At 47.7% G+C, this 25,000-nt stretch overlaps 9 protein-coding genes across 9 annotated transcripts; 3 read left to right on the top strand and 6 right to left on the bottom strand.

The window, feature by feature from the left end:
- Positions 1–88: 88 nt before the first annotated feature.
- Positions 89–1,901, top strand: CTRU02_214349 (cytochrome p450; the record flags this gene model as incomplete). Its single annotated transcript, XM_036731783.2, has 6 exons — positions 89–257; positions 318–514; positions 580–926; positions 1,041–1,166; positions 1,231–1,714; positions 1,779–1,901. 6 exons carry the CDS (start codon positions 89–91, stop codon positions 1,899–1,901), a joined length of 1,446 nt encoding a protein of 481 aa, XP_036576555.2.
- Positions 1,902–2,423: 522 nt separating this feature from the next.
- Positions 2,424–3,353, bottom strand: CTRU02_214348 (uncharacterized protein; the record flags this gene model as incomplete). The annotated part of the gene is made up of 1 exon (XM_036731784.1): positions 2,424–3,353. The coding sequence occupies one exon, from the start codon at positions 3,351–3,353 to the stop codon at positions 2,424–2,426; it is 930 nt and encodes a 309-aa protein (XP_036576556.1).
- A 2,407-nt stretch (positions 3,354–5,760) lies between these two features.
- Positions 5,761–6,426, bottom strand: CTRU02_214347 (uncharacterized protein; the record flags this gene model as incomplete). Its single annotated transcript, XM_070206230.1, has 4 exons — positions 5,761–5,893; positions 5,966–6,025; positions 6,090–6,140; positions 6,197–6,426. 4 exons carry the CDS (start codon positions 6,424–6,426, stop codon positions 5,761–5,763), a joined length of 474 nt encoding a protein of 157 aa, XP_070060004.1.
- A 992-nt stretch (positions 6,427–7,418) lies between these two features.
- CTRU02_214346 (uncharacterized protein) lies at positions 7,419–8,015 on the top strand (the record flags this gene model as incomplete). The annotated part of the gene is made up of 1 exon (XM_036731786.1): positions 7,419–8,015. One exon carries the CDS (start codon positions 7,419–7,421, stop codon positions 8,013–8,015), a length of 597 nt encoding a protein of 198 aa, XP_036576558.1.
- An 843-nt stretch (positions 8,016–8,858) lies between these two features.
- CTRU02_214345 (uncharacterized protein) lies at positions 8,859–10,178 on the bottom strand (the record flags this gene model as incomplete). The annotated part of the gene is made up of 1 exon (XM_036731787.1): positions 8,859–10,178. One exon carries the CDS (start codon positions 10,176–10,178, stop codon positions 8,859–8,861), a length of 1,320 nt encoding a protein of 439 aa, XP_036576559.1.
- Positions 10,179–10,822: 644 nt separating this feature from the next.
- CTRU02_214344 (uncharacterized protein) lies at positions 10,823–11,098 on the top strand (the record flags this gene model as incomplete). The annotated part of the gene is made up of 1 exon (XM_036731788.1): positions 10,823–11,098. One exon carries the CDS (start codon positions 10,823–10,825, stop codon positions 11,096–11,098), a length of 276 nt encoding a protein of 91 aa, XP_036576560.1.
- A 5,156-nt stretch (positions 11,099–16,254) lies between these two features.
- CTRU02_214343 (glycosyltransferase family 25 protein) lies at positions 16,255–17,482 on the bottom strand (the record flags this gene model as incomplete). Its single annotated transcript, XM_036731789.1, has 3 exons — positions 16,255–16,969; positions 17,035–17,249; positions 17,309–17,482. The coding sequence occupies 3 exons, from the start codon at positions 17,480–17,482 to the stop codon at positions 16,255–16,257; spliced, it is 1,104 nt and encodes a 367-aa protein (XP_036576561.1).
- A 1,681-nt stretch (positions 17,483–19,163) lies between these two features.
- CTRU02_214342 (uncharacterized protein) lies at positions 19,164–19,535 on the bottom strand (the record flags this gene model as incomplete). Its single annotated transcript, XM_036731790.1, has 1 exon — positions 19,164–19,535. The coding sequence occupies one exon, from the start codon at positions 19,533–19,535 to the stop codon at positions 19,164–19,166; it is 372 nt and encodes a 123-aa protein (XP_036576562.1).
- A 3,045-nt stretch (positions 19,536–22,580) lies between these two features.
- CTRU02_214341 (MFS-type transporter C1399.02-like protein 1) lies at positions 22,581–24,380 on the bottom strand (the record flags this gene model as incomplete). Its single annotated transcript, XM_036731791.1, has 4 exons — positions 22,581–23,297; positions 23,352–23,799; positions 23,847–24,133; positions 24,213–24,380. The coding sequence occupies 4 exons, from the start codon at positions 24,378–24,380 to the stop codon at positions 22,581–22,583; spliced, it is 1,620 nt and encodes a 539-aa protein (XP_036576563.1).
- Positions 24,381–25,000: the final 620 nt, after the last annotated feature.

The raw sequence follows: 25,000 nt of genomic DNA, 5'->3' as shown, positions 1-25,000 counted from the left end.
AGCAGTCGCTGTCACCCATCGTCTCATACCGCTGGCATGCGATCAGGCCAACTTCACGATGTGGCATAGCAGCATTTGCACAACTATTATGGTGGGGGGTGCAGCCTTGTATGCCGTTGCACTGATAGTTCGTCAGTACGTACGGCTACGACACATACGGGGTCCTCCGTCCGCGGGCTTCTCTCAGTGGTGGCTTCTGCAAGCGGTATACAGCGGCAACATGCACCTGAAGTTCTACGAGGCAAACCAGCAATACGGTAGACGCGACGTCTTCAGCACTTAACTGACTCATTGAAAACTGCTAAAACATGCCACAGGTTCTCTTGTCCGAGTTGGTCCGAGGGATATTGTAACGAGCGACCCGGACCTCATGAGGCATATGCTCGGTGTGCGCACAAAATACACGCGTTCAGACTGGTACAATGCCATGAGACTAGATCCCCAGCACGACAACGTGTTATCTACCCGAGATGATGCAACACATACCAAGCTTCGGTCTCAGATGGCGGGAGGGGTGCGTTACATCTTTCTCTTTGCCACATAGCCCTTCCAGTAGGAATATTAACACCTGCGGCAAAGTACTCTGGCAAAGAAGTCGCCAACCTCGAAGCCAAGATAGACGAAAATGTTCTCCGCTTCATGAGTCTGATTGATACATATGCTTCCGAGAACAAGCGGTTCGACTTTGGATTGAAGGCGCAGTATTTTACCCTCGATGTCATCTCCGATCTCGCATTCGGACGGCCGTTCGGCGATCTAACGTCCGATTCGGATGTTCACAACTACATCCACGCGACAGAAAAAAGCATGCCGAACATCGTCGTTGCGGCCGTCCTGCCCTGGATACTGTCTATGCTGTCGTGGCCTTTGCTCCGGCGGCTGTTGCCTTCGGAAAGTGATACTACAGGCCTTGGGAAGCTGATCCGGTGCGTCTTGCCTCAAGTTATGTACTGATCAAGGGCTGGCCGTCTGGGTCGTTTGTTTGCTTGCAACCTCTTTGCGCGTTGTCGAAGACCACCATGACTGATGATCACTGGCAGGATGGCGAAAGAAATTGCGAGCGAACGCTTTGGGCCTAATAAGAAAACAAAGCAGGATATGCTTGGTTCGTTTGTAGCACACGGGCTGACACAGGAGGAGGCGTCATCGGAGATTCTCATGCAGATGTGCGACTCATTTAACTTCCCCTCCGTGTTCCTCTTTCGAGACTCTGCTGACTCCTTTTGGCAGACTAGCTGGTTCGGACACGACGGCAACGGCGATACGAGCTACACTACTTCATATCATCACCAACCGACGTATTCATATGGCTCTTTGCGCGGAGATCCAAGAAGCACGGCCGTCTTGGCCGGTCGTAAAGGAGGCGGAAGCTCGAAAGATGAAATACCTGCAAGCCGTAATTAAGGAAGGCTTGCGGATTTTCCCAGCCGTTGTAGGTCAGATGTCGAAAGAGGTCCCCAAAGGCGGTGACACGTTTAAGGGCGTCTACTTGCCAGAGGGAACTCGAATCGGGTATGGTGCGTGGGGTATCTTCCGTCGAGCTAAGATTTGGGGACAGGACGCAGACGACTTCCGGCCAGATCGATGGCTTGAGGCGGATGCGGAGAGGTTGAGGTTGATGGAAACAACACTTGAGCTCGTTTTCGGACATGGGAAATGGAAGTGCTTGGGAAGAAACGTGGCAATGATGGAGCTGCAGAAAGTTTTTGTTGAGGTAAGTTGCTGCTGCGTTTAGGTTGATGACTTTGGTCAGGGCGATATGCTAAGGCTGGAAGCAGCTGCTGCGGAGGTATGATTTGGTTTTGTGCGACCCTACGAAGCCGTGGAAGTCATTAAACTATGGTATCTTTTTGCAGTCCCAGTTCTGGGTCAGAGCATACAAAATAAGGGAGCAAACCTAGCGAATTATGCTTGCAGTAGGTCGCCACAGATGCATAACTATACGGTATTACAAGAAGAGTCTTAACACCCATAATTGAAGCAACTTCACACCACCACTACTAAAAGTGTTAACTGCAGGATTTAGCACGCCCAGTACGCCTTTTACTGTACCAGGGGCTTTTGTTTGTTATGTCAAAATGCCATGAAGATATCTCAAAGACTATTTGGAAGTTGACAGGGAACGGAGGTTTGATATCACACAGAGGTGGGACCCATAATTGCCGTTCAGCGATTGCGCCTTTTATGTGACATTTAACCGCCTATCGCGTGTAAGCTTAATGTGCTGCCCTCAGAATCAATCCTCTCAACAAGGTCATTAACAACAAAGCCAAGTTACATCAAAAAGAGAAAACGTTAAACATCAAAAGATAGCTTGGAATAATTTATCCGAGAAAGCGCCAGAACACCAGGTAAACCGATGGCGACAGGTCTATAAAACTGCATGCCACCAGATTCAGGGTCGTTAAAGCCTGATATATATATCATCTTGTAACCTGTCCTTGTTCTATACCATCTAACGCCCACCCTTTGGCTCTAGATGAGAACCGAAGGCAGCCAACATCAATATAACCTCCATTAGATGTCGTCTTTTCCCCACAATCCATCATGTTCTGCGTCATCAGCGACTCACACGTGATGTCTTTGTTGTGCATATCGGGCTGAAGACCGTTTTGCACCTGAAAATCAACGCATTGAGCAACCCAGCTAAGAGAAAAGACAAATTCCTCCCCTGCGACTTTCATTTCTATATCTCCGGTACTATTCTTAGACTTTGGTCCGGAATAATAGTTAGAGATACCGTGCTCATTGCAAAAGTCTTTAGCTTGTGCTTTGAAGTCATCGATAATGCCTGAATCTCGAACTTTCTGCGCGCAGCATCTTCGCTTGGATAGCTCTAGAGTAGGTGTGGCTTCGTGATTCGACGTCGTGCTCGGCGTGCTTGTTGACGGGGCATTCTGCGTTCTTGCTGACGTTGAATCAAATGTTTGAGGCAGGTTTGTGATGGGGGATATCTGTGCTTGGTTTGTATCACAGGGAGCACTACCAGTCAGAGTGCTCCTCATTAGTGCCCCTGTTGTTGGCATGGATTGTGGGCGACTTGGATCTGTTGAGGTTTTGCCGGACGGAGAAGTCGGCAGAGAGAAGAAACGAGATCCAGACGTAGTGTAATAATTCGTTGAGAGCGATGAGATATAGGGAACGCAGTAAGTAGATACATAATCGATTCGATTGATCCCATCCGTCATCTCGTTTAGATCCCGAAATGCGGCTGCGTCAATCCCTAGCGGGCGAAGGACGCTGTCAAAAGTGTCGCCCGGGTTAGGACTCCACCTCGCAACATTCGCAGCGTCACATGTTGCAACGACAAGCCGTTGAATGCTGGCAAAAAGGATAAGAATGAAAAGTACCATTGCTGGTTTTGTTGCAACTCAACGCTTAATATTGTAGAGCGCGCATGAGAAGCCGGTTGAGAAAAGAAGAAAAGACATTTATATGATGACGGGAGCAAGTTCCGGAGGCTCGGAAAGACGCACGCATTCTCGCCGACTGTAGCGCTGCTCATACAGGCTGTGACCTAACGGAGAAGAAATCGATTCATGATCCGCCGTGTCAGGGACGCGTTTGGCGTTGTCACTGAAACGTTTGTCCAGGGCTGAATCCGACGCCTTGTTGAATCGAGAAAACAAGTGCACAGCCGCGCCCTAAATCAGCTTTCAGCTCATGAAAGAATTTTCGGAATGATTCATTGCAACCACTTGCAGTTATTATCGCTTGTAAACCTCGTAGTGAGCTACAGAAGTCCTCCGCTAAGTGGCAAACAACAATCGGCTCTTAGAATAATCCAACCTCACAAGTTTGAAGCAGTACGGTCAATCGGCTGCCTTTCGCTTCTACGAAAACATGCCAACGTCAGATCCCGTCAATATTGCCCGGTGAAATCAAAAACGAGGAGCTGGGTACTGTTGGACCCAATGTAATTTGACCGTGGCGAGATCCATAAGCTAGGGCCCGATCACCTGGATAACAGGACTGGAAATTGCTCCAGCTAGCCACTCTGCGCCGGGAGCCCCACAAAAAAGCGCCGCGCCGCAGCCAGTTCCGGCTTTATGCAAAACCAACCTATTCTGGAGTTTGTAGGAGTACCGACTGGCTCCCGCGACCCCTACAGCACCGTACTCTCTTCACTACTTACTCTCAAATCGCAGCTGCCGTGTCTCGTTTGCGCTATGTATAACTTCCAAGTGCGGATGCTTGTCTCACCATCAGCGAGACGAAAAAGCCGAGACTACAGCTTGCATAATCAGCGGCAGAAAAGCAGAGTCAAAGGGTAGAGTTAGCGAGTAATGCAACTTTGATAGGAATTGTTGTCTATTCTTGCAAGCTCAAGACTGTAAGCGTACATATAGACGTGCGTTTTTGTGAAAAACAATACAGGGAAGAAAGCTTGATCTTAATGTTATATTGATGCCTCAACGATCGATATGATTCGTCACCAAAATCGGATTCCTGCAGACTGAAAAGTCTATATGCTTGTTGTCCCCAAAAATTCCAACTCTGACGCCTTAACGTTTATTTCCCTTCAATATTCATGATACTTGTCCGGGAAGAAGAATGATTTCTGGTGATGAGGAAGTTACGGTTCTTGTTGGCTTGTCAAAGAAGTTTAAACAAGCGTTTCCGTTCGGCCTTGAGTCGATGCTGGAGGATGGATTCGACAGTTCCCGGTGCTATTAATCTCCGCTTGATAATGTCTAATTGATAGATCCGAGGCAGACGATGTGATAGGTGTAAGTTAGACAGCATTGCCTTAGTGCTAGGTGAATCTCGCTTCGTGTTGATATGGTAGGGTTTCGGTTGGGAGACATTCTCGCGAGACAACATAGCGTCAACGATTCCTTGAAACAAGATCGGTAGAATGTGTTGTTCGAATGCTTTGTATACTCCCAGGTTGTATTTGGAAGTCGCTGCTGTTGATAATAACGAAGGCAAGTCTGGAAGCTGGCACAAAACATGCACCAAGAGCTCTGTAGGGAGCTTTGCAAGACTAGGGGCCTGTGTTTGACTGTCCATATCAGTGCTTATTCAACAAATCGTGGGCTGCCTAGATATGTACGATTGTAGAGGATTGGGTGAGCCAGCAGCATTATATAATGGTCCTGTCGACATAAGTATCAGCATCTGAAACTCGAGATATGAGCTGTAGCGTCTTACCCCTGCTAGAATAGCTCTATGAGGCGTCGCCCCGAGGGTTGTGGCAGAACACGGGGAAATCGATACGTAGTGGATCAGTGGCTTTCTGCATCGACTTTCCAGTCGCCTCAAGCTTGTCACAAGCAGGACAGGGCGACCAACAAAGCCAAAGCTTCGGTATTGATGCGCCTGAGTTACTCTTCCCTGTTCGCACTATATAGCTACGCCGGTCAGCACTCCACTTGGCTGGGTCGTACAGTAGCATCTGCCCAGCAAGTGGTAGATGACCCCAAAGTAGAGCTGTGGTGCCCAGCAGAGACCTACAACGAATTATGGTCGGACGATAGATCAGGCTTCTAAGAAATTCGCCGTGTTAAGACAAGCCAAAGCGTCGGGAAGCACGACGAGAGTAACAACACGACTTGCTTATAGACGTATATTGTCCTTAGGGGCATGTGGGAGCAGGTGGTGAACAGGTTTGGTGGGACCATGGCAAGCAATAGGGCATATCGATTTCAATAATTTTTTTAGTTCTCAAGTGCCAATGCTGTGAAACCTCTGCTACTTGGTCGCCGAGAATCAGCGCCCTATCTCCGTAAGCTCGGCTCGATTGTACATCTATCGTGTCTAGTAATTAACAAGACTGGCCATATCCCCCAGATCCACATCATCCGTCTCCAAGCTCTCCGGCACAACTAGCGCTCCGGCCGATTCGAGTATATTGTGGTAGTCTTCCATCTTAGCAGTCAAATCGCCGACCCTGAAACCTGTCAGATGTTACGATGCATCACGGAAATATCGCCAATGGCAATAGCTCTGCGAGTAGACATACTTCTCTGTGAGATCAAAGATTGCTTGTTGAATGGCGCCAAATCCGTTGGAAATGTAGGTCCTAAGCCGTGGTTAGAAGTTGACTTGCGGTTATGGCATAATCCTGGCTCGTGAAATGGAGATACCTTATCTCAGAATCGTCTTCCAGCACCTCAGAGACTCTTTGAGAATTTGTTCTGTAGATGTCCGGTAAACATGCAGCAGTTGAAGGAGGTTTACTTTTCTCACTTACATTGAGGGAGCCGATAACAATTGGGGGTTGACGGAACTGTTGTTGGGGCCGTCTTTGTCTTGCGCCGCGGACATGGTCGCACCCTGTCTGTGTGCTCTCACATCGCCAGCAGCAGCTCGCTGGTAGCCACTTTTCTGAGGCGCACGTAAATTGCGCACTAGGTAAGGAGCCTGGCGCGTTGTCTGACGGGGGGGCCTAGGCAGAGGCCTATCGAGTCGAGGCTGATACATGATCGAAGGCTACAATGATAGGAAGTCAATGCGAGAGGGAGCCCAGGGCAGAAGCGACAACCAGCGCGGCTATGGCGTATGGCGAAGGACTCATTCTGGAAAATCCTTGCAATGGTTGATTAGGGATGTCCTAAGTATGTAGTCGATGCAATTGAGAGCATAATCGGTTGTTTGGTTGTAAATCATGGTGGTTGCTCAGTAGAGCTGATTTAGGCGCAACTCGCAAGACGTACATTGATCTAGAAAGAGAATTCCGGATCCGTGCTTTTCGGCCACTCCGTAGTGATAAACATCCAATTGTGGATGGCCATGTCTCCTAGGTACGGAGTACGTACCAACATTTCCAGAAGTGGATGGAGTACAGTAGTTGCAACCAACGCCAGGAAATTTAGAGCGACGGTCCGTCCGTGGTATTCCCATAGCGTTGGTGCTTTGAGGGCGATCATAGCCGAGAGTGAAGTGGAGCTACATGCACAACCTGCAGGGGTACGATACGTCTCTCTATCGAGCCAGAAACGCCTGCGACAGAAGTGTCTGCTTGTAGAAAGGGCAAAAGGAATATTGGATGAACTTCTTATGCATGACGGCGTGTCGATTTTGGATCTACATGCTCCGTTACAGACTCCTGGTGTCTATAGTACTGTTCTTCCAGTACACTGGCAACAGGCGAGCGCACAACTAAGCTGCGTTTGCGCTAAACATGATCCACTTCCAGCCTAATTAGTTAGCGACACAACCACCGCGATAGTTACATGCTCTATTCAGAAAGCCGTGAGGAATGTGTTGTAGTGAAGCTGTTGACAGCCGAAAAAGGACGGAAGTGCCATCGTCTTCAGGTACACCATCAGACCGCATGATTAGGCGGCGACTTGCAAAGCCAGTTTCGGCTCCTTCAATCATAGCGCAGAAGTGCTAGTTATAAGCCGGTGATCGGCAAAGTCTCTACTGCCGAACCATCAACAACCACAACCAAATTGATCCTACCAACAACCATGGCCACGACAACTGCGAGCAGCGACGGCGAAGACTGGCTGAAGATGAAACAGCTCATCTTTAAGGACGATAAATATCTTGAGGTGCTCTCTAGGGAAAACCTCGTTTTGTTCTTGATCGGCGTTGACTTGAACGGCATTCTCGATGGGCAAAAAGACCGTGATTTTCATTTGCTTCTTACACTTGCACATGGCAAGAGAAAAATGTCGGAGCTTTCGACCGACTTGATAGCGTCGCTCGGAACGTCGCTCAAGGCCTCCTTGAAAAATGGCGACAAGATTGACGAGAACACATCTGTACTGAAGATCGACGCCGCTGGTAGCTCAGTCCATCTACATTTGTACAGCCTTCTTCACCCCGACGCCGCCGCCGACGGGAAGATGAATGTTTCTTCAAAAGTCTTCGTCAACAGCGACGCGGAGCACCCAGAAACTAGCTTCCTGTCCTCAAACGACTCCTCGAAGCCTGCCGCTGAATTAGACTTTTGCTTCCCTTATTCGAAGGAAGGGGAATCTGTCGACGGACTCATTGTCCAGCTACCGTCAGGTGCTTGCCCCGATTCCGATCGTAACAGACTTTGGGTATTCAAGAAGTAGACTGTACTTAGAATGTACGAAGAGAGTCACTGCGTTGCGAAGTAGACAGGAGGAACTAGAGAAGTTGGTCTATTGTAGCAATGTAATATCTACTCTTAGGCGTAGTCAGGGTTGGGTTCTATCAAGATCATTAACAACCAAGATGTGCACAAGACTATTGACAGGCCTTCCTCGTCTTCGCTATGGGCTTTGGCTTGTGAACAATGATGTTATCCGACTTTGGGCCCAGATCAGGGCCGGGCATTCTCGCATGCTGCGCCCATAAGCCTTGGTCGTTTCCTCCGGACACACGATTCCAATCTCCAGATTTTGCTTTACATCATGTCAGATTTCATAGTGACGTCTTTTTTCGCCCTTTCGTAGAACCTAAGATGTTAGTACTAACCATGATGGAAGACCACTCGGATCTGGACTTATGTGTACGGTCGTTTGATCATGGCTGTTGTCTGGTTAGTGGATATTGAGTGGCCTTAACAAGAAACCCATGATTAATTATCAGAAGGCCAGAAAAAAGCACACTAGAGCCGCGACGCTGTTATGTGATCTGTGTCAACGCTTCAGCCCTCCCATCGGCGTCCAGCCTTTCCTGTTGACTAATTTTGCCGAGCAGTATACGGTCCGCAAACATTTGGTGCACATATTCAGCTAAGTACAACTAATATCATTCTGGAAACACAGCCTCGCACTTTTTAGTTAATTCAACTGTTACTAACTAGCTAAGCCAATGAGAACAAAACTACAAAAAAATCCAGTTACTAAAGAATCAGATGCTTCTAGCGAGGAATCAAGCTTATTCACCAACTACATACAGGCCTTCTTGTCTCGGGCTCTCTGTCTTTCTAATTACTTAGCCCCTTTATTGGAATTACGCGTAGGTTTGTTCGGCTGAAGGACATCATCCGGGGCCGGACTGGGCTCTTTAAGGTAGTCCTGGTAACTGCCTTCACCCTCCTCTTTGACCTTTCCTGTCTCTTGCCACTTCTCGTAACGGTCCAATGAGATAATAGCTGCGGCAAAGATTGCTAAATCTCCAGCCGGCATCATTGTTCCCTTTTTGAGGACAACTCGACTGCCAATCATGTAGTCCCTTGGGGCGGGCCTGGGATGTCTGCCGAAAATCGAGCGCACTGTGGATCTCGTCTCAAAGGTTCTCTCGACGGTTGGGTCACCGTCGGCATGCGTAGTCGTCCATTTTAAATAAACCGAGGTGAAAGGAAACTTCTTGGGTTTCCCTTTGCTTTCAGAGTTCATTTTCTCCCAATATCTTGGGTCCATCAGGACGACCGGGTCATCGGTGTTTTGGGATGTACTCCACGCGACGCCTTGTATGTCCACTTTTAACTTGACGCCGTCCACGATGATTTTGTTTTTCTTTTCATCTTTGAGAGCTTTCCTCATCTCCGTGAGATTTCTGAGCCCCTTTCTTTCTCCGGCATTGTGTGACACTTCAAATTCCAGCTTTTCGTAATGGCGTGGTCCTAGACCTATGACTTTGTAGAATCGATTCCATCCTGCGTTGAGATACCCATGAATTCTTTTGTCTTTGTCTGTGCACTTCCCTCCAGTATTTGTAGACACTATGTCGTTCCACTCGACCAAAACAACGTCATCATAACCATCATCACCATTACTATTCTCATCGTTTGCGACTATAATTGGGACAGTTTTCTCCGCCTTACGAGGTACAAAGATGCCTATATCGGACGGTTCAGTCTTGACTTTTGCTTCAGTTTTGGCGTTTGCTTCGGTCTTGACGTTCTCAACTGGTTCGTTGTCCCACTCGTTGAGGGACATTTCGTCGAGAGACATTTCGTCTGGATCAAAGTCATCATCATCTCTTTCCTCCGATACGACATTCTTCTGCAGATTTCTCCAGGCTTCCGCGTCGGCTGCGTTCCGGTCAGCTCGCTGCGTGGCCTCAGCTTGTTTCTGTTTCGCATCCAGCAACATCTGGTCGATGAGCCACTGCGCGTTTTCAGAATAATGGCCTTTATTGCCTTCCAAATCCGAGGCCACTTTCCGTTTTTTACTGCTATACGCTTTTTTGGCTTGGGGTTCTGGGGCAGTTGGTGGTTCTGGAGCAGTTGGTGCTTTCGCGGCTTTCAGACTTTTCGCAGTTTCGGCGGCTCGGAGCCTCCCGCTTCTACGTGGGCCTTGTTCCATTGTGATTGTAATGTAGGACTTGCTACTATGGATTGGGAGTTATGAGAGACAGTTACTCTAGTTTAAATACTTCTCACGAGACAAGGCTGCAGCCCTTGCGAGATCCTGACATGGCTTTTTATCGATGCCAGGAAAAGCGGCAGCAGAAATCGACTCTGTCAAGTCAACAGGAGCAAGAACGAGACATTTTTCCATGAAATATCTCAATAAGGCCGGAGAGCGTCTTCTGTATGTACCAGTTGCACCTTGTGAGATGTGCAAAGCTCTATCGCCATCTATGGACGAGGCTGGCGACGCTGGACTGAGCGAACAAGCGGCAGAACTGGCCGAGGAAGTGCATTACTGTGCCTTATGAGACCTGTTTGTAAAAATAACAGGCTGGCTTGCGTGGCGCCTGTGGAAATGACATTGACCGCCAGTTTCTTGGCTGTTACAAGCCAATTGTTGCTGCGTTTGCATTTGCACTTGGGTATCGGAAAGCCACAACAAACGCTGATCACGCAAAGGCGGACAGCCATCCACCGACCCCAACTAATAAGCCATCTCTATATGTTATCCGGCGTCTTATTTCAGATGAAGGAGGGATCGACAAACCACTTTAAGCTTCGCACAGCCGAGATGCTGCCATAGGCCACCTTCGCACCATGTATACAAGTACGCCATCAAACCATGAAAGCGTTGCGCAGTATAACGCTATTCGACAGGCGATGTTGGATGCGCGGAACAAACGACGAGAAGGTCAAACACCGGAATTTCAAGCCCAAGTTGCCAAAGCGGAAGGCAATCTTCAGCTGATCAATATGGTTCTGATGAGCTTTTCAGCTGAGCAGAATGCCTGTGTAGATCAGCGAGTGAGCATCAGCCATCATCAGCATAGGACAGAGGAAGCCTTGCGTACTATAATGTATGAAATGAGATAGTAGGGATGTCTAGTGTACCTGCAGCTTTCATCAAGACAACCTTTTACTACCAGACTCAGTCCATTCTATAGTTCATAATTATGGAAGTGTTGTCAAAGTAACAGATTCAACTCGTGATACTATTCCACCCATGTATAAGCTAAATAAAATTAACAAGTCTATTAGATTTACGTTCTAATTTACCTATGTCATTACGTACATATTTCGAAATTTTCTTGCCTGTCCTCGAGACTCTCTCGCGTGCAATAGTAGCTAAGTTGAATGCTTCGGGGGTGACCCCGTAAATGGGTTTTGGAAGTGGAGTGGAACTCCCGCGTAGTTTAGACATAGCAAATGAATGCATACTTTTATTGACTTTGTGACAGCTATTGTTCACCTCCGGAGGACTCCTTCTAAGTTCTGGAACTCGGGTACGGGCCCGTGACACCGCAGGTGTTCAGCTTTTGGAAAAGACAGTGATACAGATCAGCTTTGCTATCTAATGATATTATATCTCATTTTATGGATACTCTTTAGTAGAGAGATGTTGAATTGTTTTGTCTAATTGTAGTTCTTGTGATGTTACTTTGATTATGTTGTTTGATGTTTATTGTGAATGCCTTCATTCGCACAATCCAGTAAATAACAGTGAATGAAGTTAATGAATTGGTAGCCCCAGTCTGGTAACGCTGCATTACTGGTGCTCACCAGTCATCGTCTGTTCACACTTCCTCGTGTGGCAGCCAGCTGCCAACACTTGTCCGTATTAGAACGAGACTTCGCCAAGGCTCGACCCTTAGAATTTGCTTCTAATACCACGAGAGTCGGAGAGTCTACATTGTTCGACGAAAGAGGCAATAATGCAATTGTTTGCTGAATGTGGACTGGTATGGGGAAAGGATGACTGGAGTGGGCCAATAAGAGCAGACGTCCAGGGGGAGGATGCGAAGACACGGGAGAAGCATGGTGCTGACCCCTACACCACGGAGTGCGCTGACTGAACAGAGTGAGAGAGTGGACACTCATGACCGAGGGACGAGATATAAATACTGGGACAACCCCAGACACAGAGTGCTGGGTTACTTTCTCTCTATTTTCTGGGACAGAACATACTACTTTGAAACAACGGAAGAGTTTCTGATGAGAAGCAGAGCGACAGCACCATACCAGCGGGACGTGACTTTTCTTGCATCCGACGGGGGAGGACTCTGTGAACACAGATACGGAGTTGGAGAGAGCGTGGCACTACTCTTTCGTTGCGACCCGGGAGCACTCAACCGACAGAGGAGGTAGGGTAATACTATTGACAGGATGGACATCTCGAGCTTGGTGGCGAGCAGGACGATCAACCCGGAAGGGTTTGCGGTAGGCGCAACAGTCACTGATTGTGGACTCTCTCGGGTTCTGTGGACCACTTATTGGTACCCCGGGTGCGGAAAGCACCGTCATGTGAAGCAACGAGAGGGCTTCTATCCTAAACGGATGTGGACCTGGGACTTTAGTCCACGGCATGTCGTGGATTTCCTTCGAGAGAAGGAGCTGACGGAGGAGGAGGTACTTGCAGGTGGCAAGGTTTTCTTGCTCTACTCGGAGGAGTTAGGCGAAGCACTGCCGGGGTTCCGCTACCACTTGAGTCTGGTTGTTCGTGTGTCCGACGCGCGAGAGGAGTGGATTATCGAGTGTGAACAGCAGGTTGACCGATGTGGAGGATACGTCCGTGACACTCCCTATATTGTAGTTCTTGGAGTGTTGCATCCTGAGACGGATGGATCTGCGATTCAGTCAGAGGATTTCGTTACTCTCTTCGGGAAGAGATTTTGTCTTCTTGGGTATCAGTACACTAGCCCAGGGAAACTAGAGTTTGTTTCGAGTAACTCGCGAGACTACTACTTAAGTTGTCAGATCTAGATTTGATTTAAGACGGAGTTGCTTACAATGTAGATGCTTTATGTCAAATGCACTCGGATGAGGTACTTATGGTGTTATGGATAGGCACCATATCTTTTACTACTCTGGGTGTAGAGTAGCCTTGTTTAGTGGATGTTATACTGTTACATACTTAGTGATAATTAAATGTTAAAAAGTCTATCATGATTGTGGAACTCCGGTATGGGGCGATGGCATGCCTAGATACTATCTGGCTTAGGTAACGACGTTGCTCTAGCGCCTGTATTCTTAAGCGTCCCTCGCTCCGCTCGCTTACTTAGAGAATACAAGCCGTTTTGTTCCTAGTTAATGCTGTTCGTACCGTAGTCAGGTCACCACAACTTATGGGCACAGAGTATCTGTTGTTACCAGACTTCTTAGAGAAGCTGTCCACGTTGTAGATATCCACTTGCGGGCAAGGTATCAATAGAAACCTATAAGGCTTGTTAGGTAGTATAGAAGATTGCGAAGAGAAGACGTAAAAAAATGGATTTATAGAGTTAACCATAGAAATTTCTAATATTTTACTTATTCTTTCGCTTATTAACCAGATTTTGAGAGCTATGTGGATGATAAAGACTGAAAGGTTTCTCAAGCCAAAGTCACTAACAATGTATTGGCTCTCAGCTTCATTCATGCATTGTGAGTATTTTCTTATCCTGTGTAATCAGGGCTCGGATCACCCCTTAGCCACGATATATACTGCTTGATTCTCAGCCTCTAACTAAGTATTACAAACCGAGTCACCGAACGGCTTACTAAAGGCGATATCCGAGATAATATCAAGGGTGAGATACTGTAACTTCTAAATCCTTCCAGCAGCTCGATTTCAACATAATTAATATTGTCGCACGTAGAAGGAGGTTTCAAGAAGATTGCTGTCGCAGACAGCCAAGATCTTGCTTGGTGGTCGTGATCGTGGATACATTTCTCGGCTAGCATGATTAAGGCTAGAAAGCGAAGAAGCCATCCATATTCGGGAATGGCTTTTATCCTGCGGCTCTTCTACGATCGTTCGAGATAGACAAGGCTACCGCACAAAAATTCGGTCAAGTTAGCGATATTAAAAGACCTAAGTATCTAAACTTACCCAGGTTGATGGTAGCGGGAAAACTATGACTCTGTTGGTATCACAGGATACCCGTGAAGTAGGATAACTAATGGGGGAACTGATCTGTATTCTGTCTTGTGTCTTTCGAAGAAGTTCCAGCAGAAGTGCTGGAGGAAGTGGCTGTTGGTCTCATAGCCGTCAGTCGGTCTGCCCGTCACGTGGGCAGCCCGGGTGCCGGCAGGACTGCCGGCGACGGAGCCACTTCAACCCGGAGTTCCGGAGTTCCGGCTGTTCCAACTGGTTCTCGCCAGGCTTGATTGAGCAGCCGCAATTATACTTCGCCTCAGTCAAACTTCCGTTTTTGTACTCGCAAGGCCCACAAGCTAAAAAATTTTCTACTAAATAAAGTCATTAATATCATTAAGAAGACACAAGCAGTCTAGTACTAACTCAACCTAGGCTTCCAAATGCCACTGATGTTTACTAGGCATGATTTAAGATCAATAAAGGACCAAAGCCATAAACCACACCTAGTCCTACAATAGGCTACAATCTTGTACTTCTCATTTAGAACTATCCCCGAGTTGCTATGTACATGTATTTAAAAATCCACATGATTACGTAGCTACACTAGTTCCTAAGCCGAAGCAGAGCCCGCATAGGATAAAGTTATAAGTAGTTCGGAGGAGCATTCTGATGTGTACAGTAAACTCCCCATCTGGAGGAGCTAACTCATGGCTGTAATACCTGCAAAAGCCGCACGCGGCCAAACCCATCTTGTTAGGCAAGTGTCAAGCCTCGGTAACAAAGCTCGTTAGACTGTCCCACATCACTAGGCTTATTAAGCAATAGCAATCGTGCATGCCGCCGAATCGTTTCTCAATCCCACCCTTGACAACGATACTACGGACTAGGGCAATGTATGCGCAGCCGAAATTGGCTTGAGTAGTAGTGTCTTTGAAAGAAGAATCTGGCTGCCAACCAGATCTTGAATATATCCATCTATTACGATATGCGGCGAAAAGGAATGACTTCGGAAGATCCTGAGATGGTCGCGTTGGTACGTATCGGCGATGCGTCACTTACGGAGTAGCCACCAATGTACATGATAGCCGTGTCAAAGGTGGAGAAGCTTCTAAGAAAGTACTACCCAGTTGTTGAAGGGGGACAGGCTAGAGAGAAGCCGACCAGTCGCTGTGATCTTTGCCTTTAAGAAAATCGATTGGGGCGACTTGGGTAGCTGTTACACTAACCGCCCGTTCAAGGCTTCCGTATATATAAAACTCGACGCAGTGTATGTAGTAAATCGGTAAGCTAATTATTCCCTTAGCTAGACTGATTGCAAGGCTATTAACTGTCTAGGCTCTAGACCCGGTCGCAACAGAGGTTACAGCAGAAGGACACCATCTCATTGGTCGCAATTAAGCCGAATATTTAACCGAGTGTAGGGGGCCAGAAGTAGCTGTATGTCCACCGAGTTACTTAATAGATCGGTAGAGCCGTCTGACTCAAAGTCTCTCAAGAGCTAAGGGCACAACATCAGCTCCTGACCTTCAATCTTAGAGAATTGCGACTCTCACTAGGGAAAATGTCAACTTGTGACGGAAACCGAACGAAAGGCACAAGCCTTCTGCGACAAGCGCTTGAAAACTCCCGGTTACTTTCCAATTCGATGGCGGGATCAGCCGACCTCAACGCATCTCCAAGCCAGCAGCGAACCCCAGAAGCGCTTTTATATAAGGCTAAGGACAAATGTGTGTACTGCCGGAGGCATTCGAGTGTTATCTCAGAGTTGGCTCTATGCGAAGATGGCAATAACACAAGCGGCTAAAGATTGTCAATAAATAAAATAGCAAAATATTTCAAGACACCATCCATAAGCTATCCAAAGAATCGGAGGTACCATAGCTATAGCTATGACACGACATAGGTACTGAAAAGAACTTCTTGTGCTGTCTAAAAGCATTTGTTCTCGAGTTCAAGTTAGTCTGACTCCTGAGATCTGGCGTGTATCTTATAGCACACGGTGGTTTGTACACACGCAAAACTATATAGTGTCGTGTAACACTTTTTAACTCTTTGCGTTCTGACACTATTACAAGACGCTCCCCGGCAGCTGGAAGACTAATTTTTAATTAGGATACTGGTCTATTAATTCTGTCTTTCCTTCTAACAATACGTCAGCGTTTAGTCGTACGCTTCATCTGACCATATCACTCATGCTCGTCTTTCTGAAACCATCCCCGTGATTCCCAATGTCGCTCATAGAGCTGAGAAGACCAGCTGCCCTGAAATGGTGGAATAGTGCCGGTTGTGTTGTAATACAGTTGTGCGGTTTTCGTCCCCTTGAGCCCTCGCAGAAGAACCGTAACAAGATGTCGTAAGCGTCGCTAACGTCTTTTAGAGTTACTTCCTGCAGCAGCTTCCTCGCGCCTTTCTGGCTAACTGCGTATCCCAGTGTACATACGCCCTCTTGGGCGTGGTGTACCGCTCGCGTGTGCTCCGGGTATTTCTCTATTAGCGTGAACGGGATGTTGAACGTCCAGAGATTCTTTTTCGGCGCGACGGTAACGTCATTTGTGTGGATGATGCGAGTCCTGGGGACATTCTTGTTATTTTCAAACGGGAAAGGCATACCGCAGTGGCCGATCCAGAGAAGGTCCCAGTCGTCGCCATAAGGAGACAATCTCGGTGGGACTGTTGCTGGGAGGTGGTGGAAGGGGATATCGATGAATGTTCCATCACCGGTAGGGTTTTTGTACGTAGGGTCTGCGTACGACAGAGGCGCGCCTATAAGCGGTTGTATAAGCGCATGAGTTGACACAGCGAAATCACGCAGTTGATCTCTGATTCTAACGTCCCAGTCGACGTCGTCTTCTAGAATTAGGACGGAAGACAAATTCCTGCGGACGACGCTAGACGAAGTCTGTCATTTAGCTCATGGTGACTTTGCTGGATTCAAGAAGGAGGATCAGCATACTCTGCAATAGCGTTCATGTGTCCGCGCCAGCACCCTATGGCGCCGTTACTTAGCCGATCATGCTCGGTTGTTTTAGGGATCGCCTTTTCCACTACCGTGTCGCCAGCAACGCTATCAATGAACTCGATATCTAAATTGTTGAGAGAAGACTGGAGAACCATGCTATCTCGGCGATCTGTCCGTGGAGGCAGACTAACAACCAGGATCTTCTCAAACTAGAGTTATTAGGGTAGTCAACAACACGTTCAGGTACTAAGGGACTTGAAATGCTCACGCCCAGGGTGCTATTTCCAATACTGTTCATTAAGCCTGAGTAAGAGGTAGACTTCCGGCTCTCCCCGACGTCGTTGACGAATGGGTTATGCAAAATGAAAATGAAAGTTATGAAGACTACGCCGACAACAGACAAGTCCCTTTTAGACGTTGATCTGCTAGGTAAATACGCCATGTTCATTCCGTCGGCGAAAAATCGCCTTCGAGATTTTGATCCCTTAAAATACGGAGCTAGCCTTGTGATACATAGCAATGGGAGACTGTTTGAGTAATAACGGATTTGGAAGCTCCTGCAGAGAAAGTTTCGACGTCTAAAACAGGGAAAGCAAATTTTAAATATTACAGACTTAATGCCAAGACGGTATTGGAGCCGTTCTGGCATTCACCAGGAAGTAGTCTTAGCTTCCGGTGGGTAAGGCACGCTGGCCGTTGCGTGTAGTCAGTAGTGCCTATTTAGGTTATTCGGACATTCGATTTATTTAAATCAACATGCGACTGGTGTAAACCCCGGTCGAGGGAAGCAAGTGTCGAGCATGGCTATATTTAAAATCGGAACCGACCCAAAAGACGACGAAGAACAGAGGACTTTGGACGAATATGACGAAGATGCCTTTGATCACAAGATGGACCTGGAGGTAAAAAAGGGAATTCCTCTCTAGGTTGAACAGCGGTAATCATTAATTGTCGTAGACCGAGATGCTACAGTATGTACCTTTCGCACACTATGTCGCGTTTCACGCTGACTTAGATTGGAGAGATCGTCGCAAGCTCGTTAAGCGTTTCGTGCTATACTGCAAAAGTTTCGGCATATCGATTGAGATACTCTTCTTAGCAGTAAATTACGTAGACCGCTTTCTCTCTAAGAAAACCACAGGAGATCATCTCGGAATTCTAGGCGCAGTCGCTTTCGTATCGGCTGCCCAATACCTAGGAGGGAGAGATTGTAATCTTTCGGTTTTCGATCTTCACCCCCCATACAATATCTTTTATGAAAGTAGTGATATACAGGAGATTCAATTACAGCTGCTGAAGACTATAGACCACTCTCTTGGAACGCCGAGTCCCTTCTACTTTCTAAGTCATATAGTAACTATCGATAGGCTACAGCTGGACGTTCTGAATCTGTCACAATACTTGGCTGCGAGTACCGTGCTGGATGAGAGATTTCTTGGTATCAGACCGAGCCAAGTCGCAGCTGCATCGTATTTTCTCTCCCAGATGCTGCTTAGGACGTTTTCACGCGGACATGATCGTTCAAACCTAGTCTGGGTAAGTAGATATTGTGTGGTTCGGCTTGGCAATTGACACGGACAGTCAAACGAGCACTCCAAAGTTTCACAATACGAGAAACGCGAGATAAGGCTTCTATCATCGTTTATCCTACTTAACATACGGCAGAAGGGTGTGGTTGAGTATCTCGACATACTTATAAATGATAATGACGAGTTTATGTACGTCGCTAGTGTCACTGACAAGGCGAGGAGAGCTTGCGTCTCTATTAATGCTCTACAAGTCAAATCCTACGGCGTTTCGGAAAGCAAGAGAACACCCCAGTAGGCTTTCTTAGTTTAATAGTTGATCTAAGTTGCGTCTAAAGCCCCAGTCCCCAGGTAGTTCCCATGATATGTGTTTTCAGCATACAAATTAGTTACTATACAGTGACATATTTATTGTTTTGCTCTAGCAGTTCGTGTCTTATTTGACGAATAGACCATGGCGCAAATGTTGTGCACCAACGAAGATGTCTTTCTGTTGCATCGATCGTTAATATCGCCCGCGCTAGACTCAGATTGTTTCAGCGAATGCATTCAAGCCAACTAACAATCTCGATCTGCTAATTCGGCAACATCTACCGTCTACCGAACCCCGGAGAAAGTGAATGAGTACGTCCCCGCGGCAATCCATCCAGCTATGCCCACGGTTACCACACATAAGAATCCAAACCAGAGGGCAAGGATAGCAGCGAACTGCCACGCATGTGCAGCTACAAACCACAACAACATGCCAATAATCCATTGAACGGATGCACAGTCCAAGAAAAAAATCGGGATAAATGCCACAACCCAACTAGCACGGCCAGAGTTTTCAGAATCGCGACATTCGAACGAGAGCATAATCGTTATCGTGGCGGTGAAGGCTGTTGTGATGGCAGAACTAACCAGCAGAAGCCTCGACAAAGTAGCCAGCATCGACGTCGTTCTTGGTGGGACATTCGACAACACGGCCATGGCGTTGGCACCCAAAACAGCGCATGCGAGAAGGATTATCGGGTACAGGCTCTTTAGTCGTTCAACCGCTGTAGCTACAGCATTGATTAGCAAGCTTACTGTTGTATGCTTTCTCAATGGGCGGTAAAACCTTTGTGCTGTCTCGGCATGAACATTTTCGCTTCTGTAAAACTCATTGCGGAATGAGCTGTTTGGTCGCTGGTGTGTGGATAGACACTCGAAGAAAGGCTGTTGCCGAAAAGACCAGCTATATAGATGGATTCAGATTGGTTATGGTATCGTACAGTGCAGACGTGACCGAAACGCGTTTCTGGTTTTTGGGTGTTGGAAGCGAATCCGTTGCACATGTTTATAGATCTTCCAGCTGATGAGAACTGGTGCGATACGTGATCGTCACTGGCACATTGACGGCAGTGCTTTCATCAGATAGCTGCAACTGGCTCTTGGCATAGCCTAGCAACCAGGATAATGTGGAGGCTGCGTTTTTGTCTCATAGAAAAATCAGCTTCTGTTAGTTACAGGGGTTTGCGAACGGATCCATCCCATTTCCAGTACACTTCTGGTTTTTCGCACGGACGTCTAATGCTTTGGCATGCTTTGGAGCAAATATTGGCTCTTTTGTCATTGCAGCGGGGTTTCAAGAGGACGAAGGACTTTCGGCTGATCAGTCTGCTAAAGTCTGATCTTTGTGTGCGTAAAAACGTACAGTTATGTGCAAAAATATCTTCCTCTTTGAATACACACAACTTCACTCTTAAATCAGAGTGGAGCCAGAAAAGTACTCAGATCTACCTAGCATGGTCGACAATAATCCAGAAATGGCTCTAAAATAAGCTGCAATTGGCAGTGATTACCTAGCGCTGGAGGTACTCAAAGGTATATAGCAAATGCCCGTGTTTGATCCAATTACATAATGACAGTGTGGGCGACAGGCCACAATACCTGGAATAACCGCTTTTTCCTAGCCGGTATGCAAGTGTGTGACTGTAGATAGTGTGTTTCAGAGGGTATTTCACACTATGTGGAGAAGCTTTAGAGAATAAAAGAGTGTTTTAAAAGAGGAAGGAATATTTGCACATAACTGTACTAAAACAGCTGCACAACAGGAACAGCTGCACAACAGGGGGCTCAAAGGCTGAAAGCACATTCCCATCGGGATTACACAAGCCGAAGTCAGATCCCTCTTTTCTATAGCATTCACATTTTTAGAACTAACTATGACTGCTATATCCGCCTCGCAGGTTTACAGACTAGCGTTATACTATATACTTCGGATGACTGGAGCTTATAATTATGATGCAAATCGGTCATTATACTTCTCGTCAAGGCAGTACAGCGAGTTCTACTCCCGGCTCTGTCCGGATAAATAACGTTTGATAGCCCAGAAGACCCACAAATTAACGCAAGGTCCGTGAACCGCGCGGCATCCAGTGCCGTCAAATTCGAGTTAGATAGCGCTCAAGGCATCTAAGGTAGTAAGAGTCAGGATAATAATATATGGAATAAACCACCGCATGACTCACAGGGTAGGCTGTGTGGTGGCCACGGCTTTGTTCTCTCCTTATGCTGCAGAGGCTGCATGACATTATAAGCAGAAGCAAAAATATACACGCGAGTCCTCCGATAATGCCAATTTCGACCGGTGTCATTGCGGAGGTGAATGAAGAGTATCAAAAAGGATGAATGGCAGAGGCATAGTGTTTCTATATACATGCTATAGCAGAATCAAAATTTGGCTTACGGCTTTCGTGCACGTGGTTCGGCTTAGCATAGTGCCCAGCTCGGCAAAGAACTATTTGACTTCACGATAGTCCGTGTGTTTTCCTTGCTTTAGCCCCTATAACGCATACGCAGCGTATAGCAAATACAGTAATGGCGCTGTAGTCCACTGTAATTATGACGGTGTAACCGGCCGTCGCCACTGAGCTGGTGGTGACATGGGGGCCCCACGAGTCCCTGTAAAAATAGCGCCTTCAAGGCCTAATGTGCTGTTGTAGCCGGATCGTTGCAGCTAGCTGCTCGCGTACCCCCATCTCACTTCGCAAGCTGGGAGAAGCCGAGAGGCCAACTCGACATGTTCAACGTCAGGTTATTCCTGTCACAGCCCACTTCGCATCCGCCGTGCAGAATCACATACCAATCGCCGTCTTCAACCATCAGTCCTGTCGAATACGTCACTACAAAATGAAAGGCTGCTGAGCTCATTGGAAAATCTCTCCCGAACTACGCGGCTTATGTCTTGATTAGGAAGAATAATCTGATCCAGCAGTCGAGGAGGTTGCTCTTATGGCGTAGTCGATAGAAATCACAACTAGTCTTTTGGCTGCTTTCATCGTCACGAACGGAGGAAACACGGAGGCAGCGACTCCAACCCTATCATCGCTCCGTCGATACACACTGATGATGAGCCATTGCTTGAAATTAACAGATATGGGCCGTTGCAGAAATGGTAGGCCGATTGTATAACGGCCCTTCTCATACTTGATCTAAGATAGACGGCGTAGGCATACGCCATAGTCGCTCAATTTCGAGATTGTGTGCGGCAAGCGCAGTACTAAAAAATTGAAGACCTAACATCGCGATTCTCGTTTCCCCCATAAGACCCTAATAAGTAATCTGCAGTCGGTTGACGTCAGAATCTTGCCATACTATAGGTCGGACTATTCGCTACACATGGTGATGCATCAGCGTGGCTGACTCAGCCCTGCATAAGTACCGCAGCCTCCACAAGCCAATAATGTACGCCAATGACCTCCAAAAGCGGCTTCGAAAATGCAAAATTAAGAGGTAGCAAAGTTTGCAACCAGTTTTGCAATGGCAGGAGCCTATGATGGCGCTGAATAGGCGTCGCTCTGAAATCTCTGCGCGCGATTTTCTCAACGATCATGTATTGTTCTTCCCGTAACTGCTTTCGCTTTCATATCAGATTATACGGAGTTGTTTGGCATGTAAGCAATATCTGTACTATGTACTTTCTTTACTTGAGCTTTGTGATAGTCTTCATGCAACTTAGGAGTGGGCGTAAACACCGTACTTGGGCCACGCTTAACCTTGGGATAGCCGAACTCCGCCTTGGCCTGGCCCCTTGGCATCTATTCTGTGCTCGGAATGAAGCTCCTTCTTCAATGGGACGCGCTTGACCAGGAGGCTCATCAGAAGCGCCGCCCCTGACATCCCGACGTACAGCCCGTAGACGCCTCGCAAGCCGTACACATAGGCGTCCAAGATCTTGGCCCTCAGCTCAGCATCGGTGGAGGAGCGCAACATGGCTGCAACGGCGTGTGTATCTCCTCGTGCGTCGGAGCCTAACGACCCATAATTCTCCAACTTGAGTAGCATGACGTTCTGGAAGGTGGAGCCGCCAATGCCGACCCCGAGTGCCATGCCAAATTGCCTAAGGAAAGAATACATTGCAGCGGCTGCACCCTCGTCGCCGTCGTCGCAGATGGCCTGGGAGGCCATGTTCTGCGCGTTCAAAATGGCGCCGTGGCCAAGACCAAGCAGAACAAGTGTTGGCGCCCATACCTTCGCTGGCGTGTCGACATCCCAGAGCAGCATCAGACCGGACGCAATACTGGCCAGAGTCCAGCCGGCCCAGATAGGATTCCGGTAGTTGTCCTGTTGTGTCACGAGTCGACCGGTGATGATGGACGCCGGCACGAGTGTGAACATCACCGGGAAGAGTGCGATGCCAGTCTGCACCGGCGTGAAGCTCTTGACATCCATGAAGTAAAGAGGCACGTAGTAGAGCTGCCCGTACATCTGCAATCGTTGTTAGCGGTCCACTTCGTCCATGCAACATCATGTCGCCCTTACCACAAGCCCCTGGATCGTGCCGCAAGCATAAGTTGCAATGGAGCCTGCGGTTTGGAAAAGTCGCCCACGCAAAAACGGATAGGCTGCGAAGCGATACTCGTACATCACGGTCAAGGCCATACCAGCCGCACCAAAAACCAGAGGCAGAAGGGTGCCGATGCTGCTCCAACTGTAGCGCAAGCCGCCCCAGGAGACAGCTACCAGCAACAAAGTTGCGGAGCAGACGAACAGGGCGTTGCCGAGCCAGTCCATCTTTCTCAGTCTCTCATTCATAGGTGCAGCCGAGGATTCGACATTAGCCGAGCAGGGCACAAGAACGAAGCCGGCGGCGCAGAAAGGAAACATGATGTAGAATATCCAACGCCAAGTGGTGTTCTGAGCAATGACGCCGCCTAGTATGGGGCCAGCGCAGTTGCCCAACGCCCACGCGCCCTGACTGTGAAACGACCTGCGTGTTAGCGGACGAAAAGGGTATTTTGGAGGGGGCCTCCTCACACGATGCCGTACCACTTGGGCCGTTGCCGCAGAGGAACAAGATCAGTGAAAATGACCAAGCACAGAACCATGATTCCACCACCACCGACGCCTTGGAGTGACCGCCCGACCAGCATTAAGCCGATCGAGTGCGATAGGCAGCAAGCTATGGTACCGAGAGCGAAGAAAGCAACGGAAGCGGTCAAGCACAGCCGTCGGCCGAGCACATGGCTAAGTTCAGCGATGAAGGCATCATTACGGCGTTGGCTAGCAGATAGGCCGTACCGATCCAAAAGCCGTCGTACGTACTAAGCCCAAGGTCCTCGATGACAACCTGCGACTGTAAGCTTACTTTATAACGAACTTGGCCTTGCGAACATGACTGACATGTAATGAGGTTACGATGACGCAGGCGTCGAGGGCGACCATAAGTGACAGCATAGCCAGGATTGCCATCAGAAAGAGGTCGCGTCTCTGCGGCTTCCACTCGATTGGCATGTTTTCATCACCACAATCTTCGGCACGACCACGATCAGTAGACTGCTGTTGATGCATATTGTGTCTAGAGATGGATTCAGAACACAAAACAAGATTTTGAACAATGTACCTGTAGACTGTAAAAAAAGTACTATGCAAGTTCCAGGTCTGAATCTGGTGGACTGCGTTATCTTTATAGCCATATTTATGTGCAGATAACCCTTCCCCTTTGAACTCAAACACTTGTTCTTTAACTCACTCAGCATAGAGCATACAGAATACCTGGAGGTACCTAGCGAGATCGAAAAAATCCGAAAATGGTTATAAAACAAGCTGCAACTGTTTGTGACTAGGCAGTGCGGCTTGTATTCAAAAGTACATAAAGTGGACCTTGAATACCCTATCTGATAGCACTAGAAGGAAACAATGTAGGTGATATATAAGCAAAAACACTTGGCACCGTTGGCCTGGACGACAGAGAGATTTGCGTTTTGTGATCCATTAGGCATCGAATTGAACTACAGCCCCTGGCTAGGGACATGAAATGGTGGTTGAATCTAGCTGTCGAGTCCTCTGTTGAAAAATCGATATATGATTGCCTGAACTGCTGTTATACCATGGGTCGACGCCGTCAGAAGTGCTGTTTGTCTCTTGAGTAGTCTTTCTTTCTTTCTTTCTTTTTTTTTTTTATTTTTATT

The sequence above is a fragment of the Colletotrichum truncatum genome, assembly GCF_014235925.2.
Source record: "Colletotrichum truncatum strain CMES1059 chromosome Unknown Contig_0011, whole genome shotgun sequence".
In the NCBI taxonomy this organism is placed as follows: Eukaryota; Fungi; Ascomycota; class Sordariomycetes; order Glomerellales; family Glomerellaceae; genus Colletotrichum; species Colletotrichum truncatum.
This window is presented reverse-complemented; position numbering and strand designations above follow the sequence as displayed.